Source organism: Poecilia reticulata, linkage group LG17 (assembly GCF_000633615.1).
Source record: "Poecilia reticulata strain Guanapo linkage group LG17, Guppy_female_1.0+MT, whole genome shotgun sequence".
NCBI lineage: Eukaryota > Metazoa > Chordata > Actinopteri > Cyprinodontiformes > Poeciliidae > Poecilia > Poecilia reticulata.
Window position 1 is genome coordinate 17,632,677 of NC_024347.1, and position 10,742 is coordinate 17,643,418.

At 37.2% G+C, this 10,742-nt stretch overlaps 1 protein-coding gene across 1 annotated transcript; it reads right to left on the reverse strand.

The window, feature by feature from the left end:
• Window positions 1–326: 326 nt before the first annotated feature.
• kif2c (kinesin family member 2C) lies at window positions 327–10,177 on the reverse strand. The gene is made up of 23 exons (XM_008434166.2): window positions 10,113–10,177; window positions 9,841–9,916; window positions 9,657–9,751; window positions 7,195–7,293; window positions 6,882–6,930; window positions 6,756–6,791; window positions 6,127–6,276; window positions 5,753–5,872; window positions 5,110–5,204; window positions 4,926–5,021; window positions 4,774–4,828; window positions 4,503–4,665; window positions 4,171–4,261; window positions 4,015–4,078; window positions 3,264–3,355; window positions 3,032–3,174; window positions 2,537–2,750; window positions 2,267–2,377; window positions 2,090–2,157; window positions 923–998; window positions 761–841; window positions 607–700; window positions 327–511 (listed from the first exon to the last, which is right to left on the reverse strand). Exons 2-23 carry the CDS (start codon window positions 9,899–9,901, stop codon window positions 450–452), a joined length of 2,115 nt encoding a protein of 704 aa, XP_008432388.1. The 5' UTR covers window positions 9,902–9,916; window positions 10,113–10,177; the 3' UTR covers window positions 327–449.
• Window positions 10,178–10,742: the final 565 nt, after the last annotated feature.

A 10,742-nucleotide genomic window follows, 5' to 3' on the forward strand; every position in this document is an offset into this window, starting at 1 on the left:
ACTTTATAGTGGCTTAATTCCATTTTATCCTAAAAGAAGGCGGTGAGTATGTACAAAAAACTAGCCAAAATACAAATTATTCACACTATTGGAAAGCCAATGAGAAAATATATATCTTACTTTTTTTCTAAATATTTACCGATATCAGTCATCTACCCGTGGAGTAAAAAGCTTTTTATTTAATATTCTGCAGAATATATCTTAATATCATATTTGCTGTAGTTTGAATAGCATGCAAGAGCTGTACTTTCAGCTTTCTTTAAATAATTACAACCATGTCAGCAAATAGTGTCATAAGAAAGCAAATTCTGGATTTTCYAAGAACCATGCCATTATTGTTTTTTTTCCTCTTTTTATTGTTAGTGTTGCATTTTATTTAACAAATTATACATTACAATAAAAATAGCTGAAAAATGAAAATTTGTCTCTCTGCAGGAATATCTGGCTTTTCAGAGGTTCAGCCTGGCCATGCGCTCCTTTGTGACAGCAGATTGTAGAGCCAGAACTGAGTCTGCAAACAAATACAAACGTACACATATAAATTCTTTTGGTTAATACTGGAAACACAACCTAATCAGACAAGGACGAGTCAAATCCTGTACAAACCCATCAACTTCCTGGAGTAGTCCACCAGCTCAGGAAGCCCTTCCTCAATGTTGTATGAGATTTTGTCCATTTCCTTAACAACTTCATCTGCTCTCTGAATAAGAAAAAATAAAATTAATTTTTCTTAAACAACAACAAAAATGATAAAAACTACCTTCAGCTCTCCATAGACTTTTTCTTCAAACTCTGCAACTTGAGATATGATGTCCAGCACACTGGTATCAACAGAAGAATCCTGTAAAAAGACAGATCATAAATGCATTTGGAATAAGTACATTATTAAGTCCAGGATTTTGCGTGTTGTGATGTAATGCACCTCTTCGGAAGAACTGTTTATTGGCTCCTTCCCCTTCTGTGCTGTGACTTTGGAGTTAGCATTCAGCTCCTTCACTCTGCCAAAGAAACAGAAATGTTTAAAGTTGTAATGGATGCAATTTTCAAAAGAATTTTCATTAAAAGGATGAATAAAATGTCCTGACAAAAAGCTAGTTGTTAGTAACCGGTTTGAAATGGCAATAGGGGATCGCTTCTCTTGAAGGACGGTCTAATTGATTTTGATTATAAACCAAAAGCATATTCAGCACAAAACTAATTTAGAAAAGATTTTAGATTAAGCTTTTTGAGAAAATAAAAAATAAAAAGGCTAATCTACTGTTGAGATGAAGTTAGAAAATAGATATATCACTGAGTTGAAGAATAACTCAGAATTAAGTCTTTGACTTCCTAATGGCTTGTTCTTGGATAACGCTTTATGAAGTTCAGCTTTAACAACAACAAAAAAAGCTAGAATTTTTTTCATCACTCCTAAAACCAATTAAAAAGATGCAGCTATGTACATTATTGTGTCATTTTGAAGAGCGACAAACATCTCAGTCCTTCACAGTCATTTTGAAATACAAACATTCACTTAGAATTTATGGTATGCATGTGTACTATAGGCAAGGTTTACATATGGTACAAGCAAAAATTCGGAACCTGGAAGAACACAAGGATGGAAGGACAGACAGACAAGAAAGGGAAAAAAAAAACAAATGAAAAGACAAGGAAAGGGTGAGGAAATGGACAAAAAAAAAAGAAAGAAACAGACAATATAGCATAAAGGAAGGCTAAGATGCAAGGAGGCAGGACACAAGGAAACAATAAGAGACGGACAAGAAAAAAAGATGGTAAATAGGAAGGAATGAAAGTCAAGTAATTATAGTATTATGAAAGGAGGGACACAGGAGAAGGAAGTATACTAGAAAGAAAGGATGCAGAAGAAATTTAGACTACTAAATAGACAATGAACTCTGAAAATGCATACTTTTCCGGTAATCATTACTTTTATCCATGCATGTCTAGAAAAATACTAGAAATCAAATTCCAAATCTTTCTGGATTACATCCGATTTATTTTTGCTAAAGCATAAAACTGCTTTCTGAGCATTCTTCAGGAGTTCTGATTCCAGACTCCATTATTAGGCAGCGTCACACCGTCTCTGTACCTGTCTGCGTAGCGAAGTGTGTTCATTGTGTATTCGCATGAGGCCATTCCTGGAGACACCATGGCAATCTGAAATGGAGGGTGGAATATAAACATGTTCATTTTAGAAATCAAAAACTTGGACACAAACCAAGATCAACACCAAGACAACTGGAGGTGGTTAGGTGAGTCTCCATACCATGCAGGTTCTGGACTTTTCTCCAATAAAGGAATCCCTGAGCACTTTGGTCAATGTACTCATTCGAAAAGGAATGTGATCACTGTTCTTCCCTAGAGAACGGATACACTCCTACAAGACACACAGGACAGGACACAATTGGCTAAAGGGGGATAGCTTTAACCTTCCTCCACCTGAATATAATTTTTTTTYCTGAAGTTTATCTGCTCCTAACTGAAGGTTTCAGGGAAAAGTTCTTTCTGCAGGACGAGCGCGTTTCATGCTTTTTACCTTGAGAGCCAACAGGCTGCGGTTGATCTCGGTCGTCTCCACCATAGTGCTGCGATCGTTGCTTCTGACATCCGTGCCACGCTCGTTTCCCGCCAAATCGATCAATGAGAATTTGCCGTGCAAAGTGGCAGCACGATTATTGCACCGCAGGACAATCTGGAGGATGGCGTGGGAGCGGGAGGAGTTTGCGTTGGCTGAGGTCTGCCCCGATGTTCTGAACAGGTAGATGTAGAGGAACGATTTGGATTAGTTTTATTACAAGACACATAAAGATGCGTGTCAAAATAGCAATATTTATTGGCCACTCATACTAAAGCTAGAATCAGAACTTGCGCCAATCTCTACAAGTTAAAGGCTGCATTTGTAGGGATTTTATCCAACTTGTGGGCCACTATGAATAATGATCATTTAAAAAAAATAAAAGTGGAAAATTTTAATTTCTGCCTATTTCCTACTATACGAGGTTACCCATCTCACACCACTGCACTGAAGTACCTGCATGCACTTCCTGTTTGTATAATCCTGATGACGTCTTCTGCTGAGGACACACAGACCTCCTCCAGTCCCACCACCTGGACCTGTTGTCGGTCATCCTCTAAGACACGCAGCTTGGCCTTCTTGTTCAGCAGATCATACACCTGAATCGAAATAGTAAAATGTTTCTACGAGGAGGACCCAAACAAGCTGATGTCAGAGTGACTCGTGCTTCATCAGAGCTCCTTCTTACTTTGCTGTTGTAAATCTCAAAGAAGCTCACATAGACGCACAGATCCAGATTAGCAAACCTCCTGTGGTTGAGATTGGTGAAAACATCCTGGGCTGAAATATGAAACATTATTAATAAAAATGTAGACCAAATATGGGGCACCCTCAACATTTACTGGCATTTCTATACACAAGTTTTCAATTTACAAGTAAAGCTCTCTCTTTTTTTTTAATTCAAGATGTCCTTTAGTAAGCCCGGTGAGAGTGCATGAGACCCCCAACAACGTAAGATGCAGGAATGCACATCTATTTAACATTCTCTATGTGTCGTTCTGAAATGGTCCCTGTGCTATTAAACAGATTTATCTATCAGAGCATTCTTAGAGAGACCTGATGTTGAAGATTGTTTTTAAGCAGTTGTACAAATCTGGGTATCAGCTTTGTATATCCATCCAGGGTTACTGACTCTGTCGTTGTCTTACTCTGGCTGCACTTAATTCTACATGAACAGACGCATCTGATGATGACAGAGGACGAACCTGGCTAAATGTTGGATTTTTCCTCATTGCAAGACAATGCAAAAAAAACCTAATAAAAGATTAATTTACAGCAAGTCCTCCTACACATCTTTACCAGGTGTGCAAATAAACAAAAAGGGCACTGTATAAGGTTAGCTGAATCACTTCTATTTGATCTGCATTTTCAAAACACTACACATTTACAATAATTTACATTCAACTGGCCACAGAGAAAGTAATAAATTGTAGTTTCACCTGCTAAGGCATAGATTCCTTTAGCGCTGTTCTGCTGCTTTCCTGTGAAGTCACCTCCCATTGTCTACAAAGAGTTAGGAAAAGAAAAATCCATTCTGAATTAGAAAAATTGACTAAAGCATAATCTTAAAACTTGTAGGGTTCACGGAGGCTTACATGGGTCTTGCCACTTCCAGTCTGGCCGTAGGCAAAGCAAGTCGCCATGCAACCTTGAAAAATGGACTGCACCAAAGGTTTGGCTGTGAACCTGAAAGCAAAACCAAGAAAAACTGAAGAATTAGAAGACAAAAAAAAAGCACTTTAATAAACATTTAGTTAAGTTGCAAACTTTTGTTTACTATTGTTTGTGGATATGCAAAAGTACAGAACAGTAAATGATTTACTGTTCAACAAAGATGATACTAAACTAAAAGAATTAGTCTTTAGTTTGATTTAACAGACTTTAAATTATTTTAGGTGACAAACCGAATTTATTATTTCATATTTACTTGTAGACCAGCTCGTTGGTGGCATTCTCATCAAAGGAGTAGTCAAAGTGGAAGACCTGGTTCTCCAAGTACTTGGTCAGGTCCACTTTTTGCTTTGGCTCATGGACCAGTAACGCACCTTTGCCAGGAACGGACACCACATCAATCTCCTTTTTGTTAAACTCTTTAAAAAAAAAAAAAAACACACAAAAGTAAAAATGAACTTTGGGTTCCTCTGTTTATTCCATTATATTAATTTGGCACCGTGTCATAAGACATTTTCAACACACACCCTGCTTGTTTAGAGGCCGTTTGCGAACACACACACAAATCTTGTGAGGCTCAATCTGTGAAAGTAAACCAGCGATTAAGGAAGTGGAGTAAAAACCGTACAAGTAGAAAACAGCCTCAAACACGGAACACGATCTCCGTGTCAGAACTCACCGGGTCAGAAGTGGTTATCGGAGTTATTTCCAAGGTTTCTCTAAAATCCTGGATCATCTCATAGAACTTCTGATTTGGTCGAGATGACTCTCCAAACTAAACCAAAGGGAAATCAGTGTTTGATATTTAACTTTAGACAAACAAAATGGCTAAAAAAAAATAATAAAAAAAGATTTTCCCCAACCTTTCCTTTCTTGGGTTGCATGTCAAAGGGCTTCATGACACTGGAAATCCTTTTGTTGCTTTTGTTTGTTTCCTGAGCCACAGATTTTCTTCTGCCTGCAATGCAGAGATGTGGGGATCATCTTTATTATGTTATTGTACAGAGTAGACTATGTATAATTAGGCCTGTAACAAATTTTGCTGGACGATAAATTGGCCCAGAAATCATTGCCATAAACAATAACATTGTTTTGAGACCATTCATTTTCAAGTAATATAATAATAATAATGGCATGAAAATGCAAGAACACATTTTCAAATATCAATAAACTTTAAATTCTAATGAACATTCAAACACTGGAACCGGAAGGCATTTGGAATATCCAAGATAAGTAATGAAAACAGAAACAACAAAGAAAATTAATTATGGAGTCTGTGTAAGCAAAATTGTCTTTAAAAAAAAAAAAAAAAAGAAAGAAAGAAAATAGTGGAGACCAAATCACCAGACTGAATACCTGTATTGTTCAGTTTTAATTAAATAAAATAAAGAAAAACAATAAATCAAGCAAATAAAAATTATTGCATTTCTTTTAATTTATCTATTGTGACAGGCCTATGTACAAGAACCTACACATCTAATAGGTTTATGGGTAAAAATTATTGACCTCTTGCTGAAGGCAGAGAAGGCATTCTGTCAGGCTCGTTTTCTTTGACCGACTCATCAACAGGAGGCAGCGGCTCTGCTAGTTTGGCTTCATTTCCTCTCCGCGGCTGAAAAGGGTGAGCTGCACAAAGAAAGAAAGAATGGTATTTATAAAAGATATCTAATTTTTATTACTGAAATAAGTAAACCACTGAAATGTGGAAGCATACAGTTAAAACGCATACAGATTACACAAAAATATCCAAATGACATCTAATACAAAACAGGGCCAGTACACGTCACTAAAAACAATAACTGTATATCCACTGAAACAAGTCAGTTGTCTAGATATGGAATGCTTTCAAACAGGAGGCATTTTGGGGGATCACTACTAACCAGAGCTGGTAGGCTGCACTGACTGGTTCATTTCAGGACAGATTGTCTCTGGGTTCCCTTGAGAGGACGCATTGCTTGTTGCCACTGGTGACACCACAGATGCTGGTGGCTGGAACAAACATGTCTGCCGTGTCTGAGACCGTAAGGCAACTAAGAAAAAGATAAATCCAAGAGGGAAAAAAGAAAAGCAATGAGTTTTAATAAGCCAATTTCTGTGTATAACGAACTGATCAACATAGTTATATTCTAAATACGCGATCACAGCTAAAGCATGACAATCTTAACAGTACTGTAAAATTTGTGACTAAGGCAGCAGAACATGAAAGGAACAAAGGCTCAGAAGTCGATGTAAAAAAAAAAAAAAAAAAAAAAAAAAAAAGGTGTTTAGTGTCACCACAATTAATTCAGTTCTTCCAACATTCTACCACACAATTTTCCTCCCAGAATAGTGAGAATAAACTGGCTCCAAGTTGTGCTGCATGCCCAGCATACCCACAACACCCATGTCTTATAAAAATAAAGCAGAGATTCAGTCCTGAACAGAACTGAGGAAAGCCCTCGCAGGATTGTTATTGTGATTTTGTGCATCATTTCCTTTCTTTAAAGAAAGAAAAGTGAGGGTTGCCAACCTGACTCCTCGTTATTTTTGGCCCATGGACTTGAGACTTTTGGATAAAACAAAGTCTAAATTCAGTAATTTAGGTGAAAATTACTGAAAGTGATGCGAGAGAAAAACTAGATCATTGGTTACATACAGGAAGAAGGAGCAGGGATACGGGATGAGCGAAGTCGACCCTCATACTTCTGTGAAAGAAATACAGACAAAAGAAGTTTCTGTTAGGAATTATTTATTTTGATCAAACATGCGTTATCCTCTATTGAATTTGTACTTTTTATGCATTCTCTCTTTCTGCACAATTATATTGGCTAAAACAGTAAGATGGAAATATTTGAAGGTATGGGTGTTGATGCACTGATGATACACTGATATTTATCTGCATGTCATAATTTTAGTTCTGCAGTTTCTTTTTGTTAGATATATGAATAAATATACAGATTATCACTTGCCTTGTCAGGAGCAGCAGATGGCAGTTCAGCAGCTCTGGTGGCAGCATTTACATGGTCCAAAAGCTCTGGATTTAAATGGCATAACTCGCTAATCTCAATCTGAAAAACAAAGAAATTTACATGCAGATTGTCTTTAGAGAAAATAGCTGTTCAGCACAAAACTTAATCCTTCTGTTAACTTGCACTAATGCATGGCATTTAAACAGAAATCCTAATTTCTGCTCAAACTGTTCCCCTCACAATCATAATGCAGAAATTGTCATTTTTGCACAATTCACAGTGAGGAAAAGAAATTCTATTTTCAAACAATTTATAGTTTTCAGGAACATGCTGCCACATTTTTTTATACATGGGTTAAACTTAAACTTATATGTGGGTTAAACTTAAAAGTAACAAGAACAGTCATTTGAGAGAGCCTAATGACTGAACTACAGCCTTTATTGACACTTAGCAACTCCAAACAAGGAAATGATATACACACACAATCAGGAAATTGTGGAACAAATAAATAGTTTTGTCAGTCTTAAAGTTTTACATTTCTTTTCCAAAAACAGTATTTTTAATCAAAAACATCAAGATACCTCCTTCAATACTCCTTAATCTTAAAATAAAGAATAATACCATATTAAACTATCAATCAATCAAATTTTATTTGTATAGCACATTTCAGCAGCAAGGCATTTCAAAGTGCTTTACATAATTAAAATAAAAACAGCATGTGACATTAAATAAACAGTGAGAAAGAGATTTAAAAAAAAAAAAGATAAAAACATCATCATAGAAGCGTGCATAGAAGCTGAATGCTGCTTCTCCTCGTTTGGTTCTGCGGATGCAGAGTAGACCAGAACCAGAAGATCTAGACGGTTGGTACAACAATAACAGATCTTTAAGGTATTGTGGTGCTAAACCGTTCAGTGATTTATAAACTAACATCAGTATTTTAAAGTCTATTCTCTGAGCTACAGGGAGCCAGTGTAGGGACTTTAAAACTGGTGTTATGTTCTCCATCTTCCTGGTTTTAGTGAGAACCAGAGCAGCAGCATTCTGGATCAGCTGCAGCTGTTTGACTGATTTGTTAGTCAGACCTGTGAAGACGCTGTTGCAGTAATCAATGCGGCTAAAGATAAACGCATGGATGAGCTTCTCTAGATCGTGCTGAGACATCAGTCCTCTAATCCTAGAGATGTTCTTCAGGTGATAGAAGGCCGACTTTGTGACTGTCTTAATGTGGTTCTGAAGGTTCAGGTCAGAGTCCATCACTACTCCCAGGTATCGGGAGTGATCGCAGGTTTTTAGTTGTAATAACTGAAGCTGTGCGTTGATTCGGGTTCGCTCCTCTTTTGGTCCAAAGATAATAACTTCAGTTTTATTTCTGTTCAGCTGCAGAAAGTTTTGGCACATCCACATATTTATCTGTTCTAAGCATCTATTCAGTGATTGGATGGATTCAGAGTCACCTGGTGACATCGTGATGTAGAGCTGTGTATCATCTGCATAATTGTGGTAGCTAATCTTATGTCCCGTTATAACCTTAGCCAGTGGGAGCATATAAATATTGAAGAGAAGGGGTCCTAGGATTGAACCTTGGGGTACCCCACATGTGACCTTTGACCTCTCTGATGAGAAGTTTCCGATTGAAACAAAGAAATCCCTGTTCTTTATGCAAKATTCAAACCAGTTGAGCACTGGACCGGAGAGTCCGACCCAAGTCTCCAGTCGATTCAGTAAAATGTCGTGGTCAACAGTGTTGAAAGCTGCACTGAGGTCCAACAGAACCAGCACTGTGGTTCTCCCAGTCTGTATTTATTTGGATGTCATTGAACACTTTTACAAGGGCCGTCTCCGTGCTGTGGTGAGCACAAAAATCAGACTGGAAGGAGTCAAAGCAGTTTGTTATTGTTAGGAAGTTACTTGTGTATTATAGGTGTTTGAGGTGATTTTCCAATATACTAATTTAAAACATTGGATTTTCTCCCCAAGAAACCATGTGCAAGTACATAAATGAAAGGCATTATGTGATTATCATGCAAAGATTTTTATGCATTTTACCAGGTGTAGCAATAAAAATGAGACTGCTTTTTAACTTCTACGTCTTGAACTGCATCATATATAGCAAGAAAGATAAGACGTAAACTTTGCAATTTCTGCATAAATCCTATGTAGATATTTTTTTCCCCTTCTTGAAGAAAAATATGCTTTATAGATATTATTTGTCATGATTTTGGAAAAATCTTGTGAAATATTTGTTCAATAAAAAGACGACTCAAAAACATTCAGATTGTTTTCCCAGTATTTCAACTACTCAACCCAGTATTTCACTGTAGATAGATTAAATAGTAGATGATTAAATCTACTACACACAAAAAGTCATTTTGAAATTGTTACTTTAAGCTTGATCTTTAAAAAGTGTGGGTTTCATGCCATGTTTTTCAAATACGCTTTTGTTAAATGAAATCACTAACCTCCTTCCCTCGGCTGATTTTCCTCTCCTGCCATTCAACCATTGCCGTAGACTTGAAGGCATCAACGGATTTAACGATGGCTGAATGGATTCGACCTGGGTGACGAACAACAAGCCGAAGACGAGCTTGCAGTTAAGATTTAGCACACGATATATCACGTAAGAAAACAAATATACAAACTCACCATCACTGCGACTGATCTGAATAGAAAGCCCAACTAAAAGTCTGGAAAGATTATTGTCCATCTTTGTTTCTTTTTGCTGTCGAAAGGAGAAAAAAGTCAAATGTACCTCCGTTAGCGTTTGGGTTAATAAGCTAGCTCGCGGTGCTATGAAGTGGTTGGCGTAAAACTAATAGAAATAACCGTCTTTAGACATATCTCTACCCTGACATTAAAAGAATATTCTTCTATATCTATTAATTATTCCTTTCGCTGATAAAGGAAATATTCCTCACCTGCGACAACCCAGTGCACCGCCAAAGATTCAAACAAGCGTTATTTCCTACGGTCCAGGCTCCTGATTGGCTTATATAATTACGTAGTAAGTGACATTCTTCTTCTTTGGCTATTTGAAAAAAAGTCAGAGATACATATAGCGCCACTTCCTGGATTCTTTGGGAATTACGCAAATGAAAGCCCTTAAAACCACAATAACAAACGTGCTCATTTGAATCACAGATTGTGTAACGTCTGACACTATTTGAAGCAATGTACGTCTTTCAAACCACAGAAAACAAGAAGTCTCCTCGTGTATTTGTAAAACTATATCTATATATGTTTTTTTGAAAACTATATACAGCTTTCAAAAAAGCTACATATAGCTTTTTATATAAAAACCATTTTTTTATATAAAAACCTATATATATATATATCCATCCATCCATTTTCTTGCACCCTTTTTCCCTCAGTGGGGTCGGGAGGGGTGCTGGTGCCCATCTCCAGCCAACGTTTCAGGCGAGAGGCGGGGTACACCCTGGACAGGTCGCCAGTCTGTCGCAGGGCAACACAGAGACACACAGGACACACAACCATGCACACAAACACTCACACCTAGGGGCAATTTGGAGAGGCCAATTAACCTGACA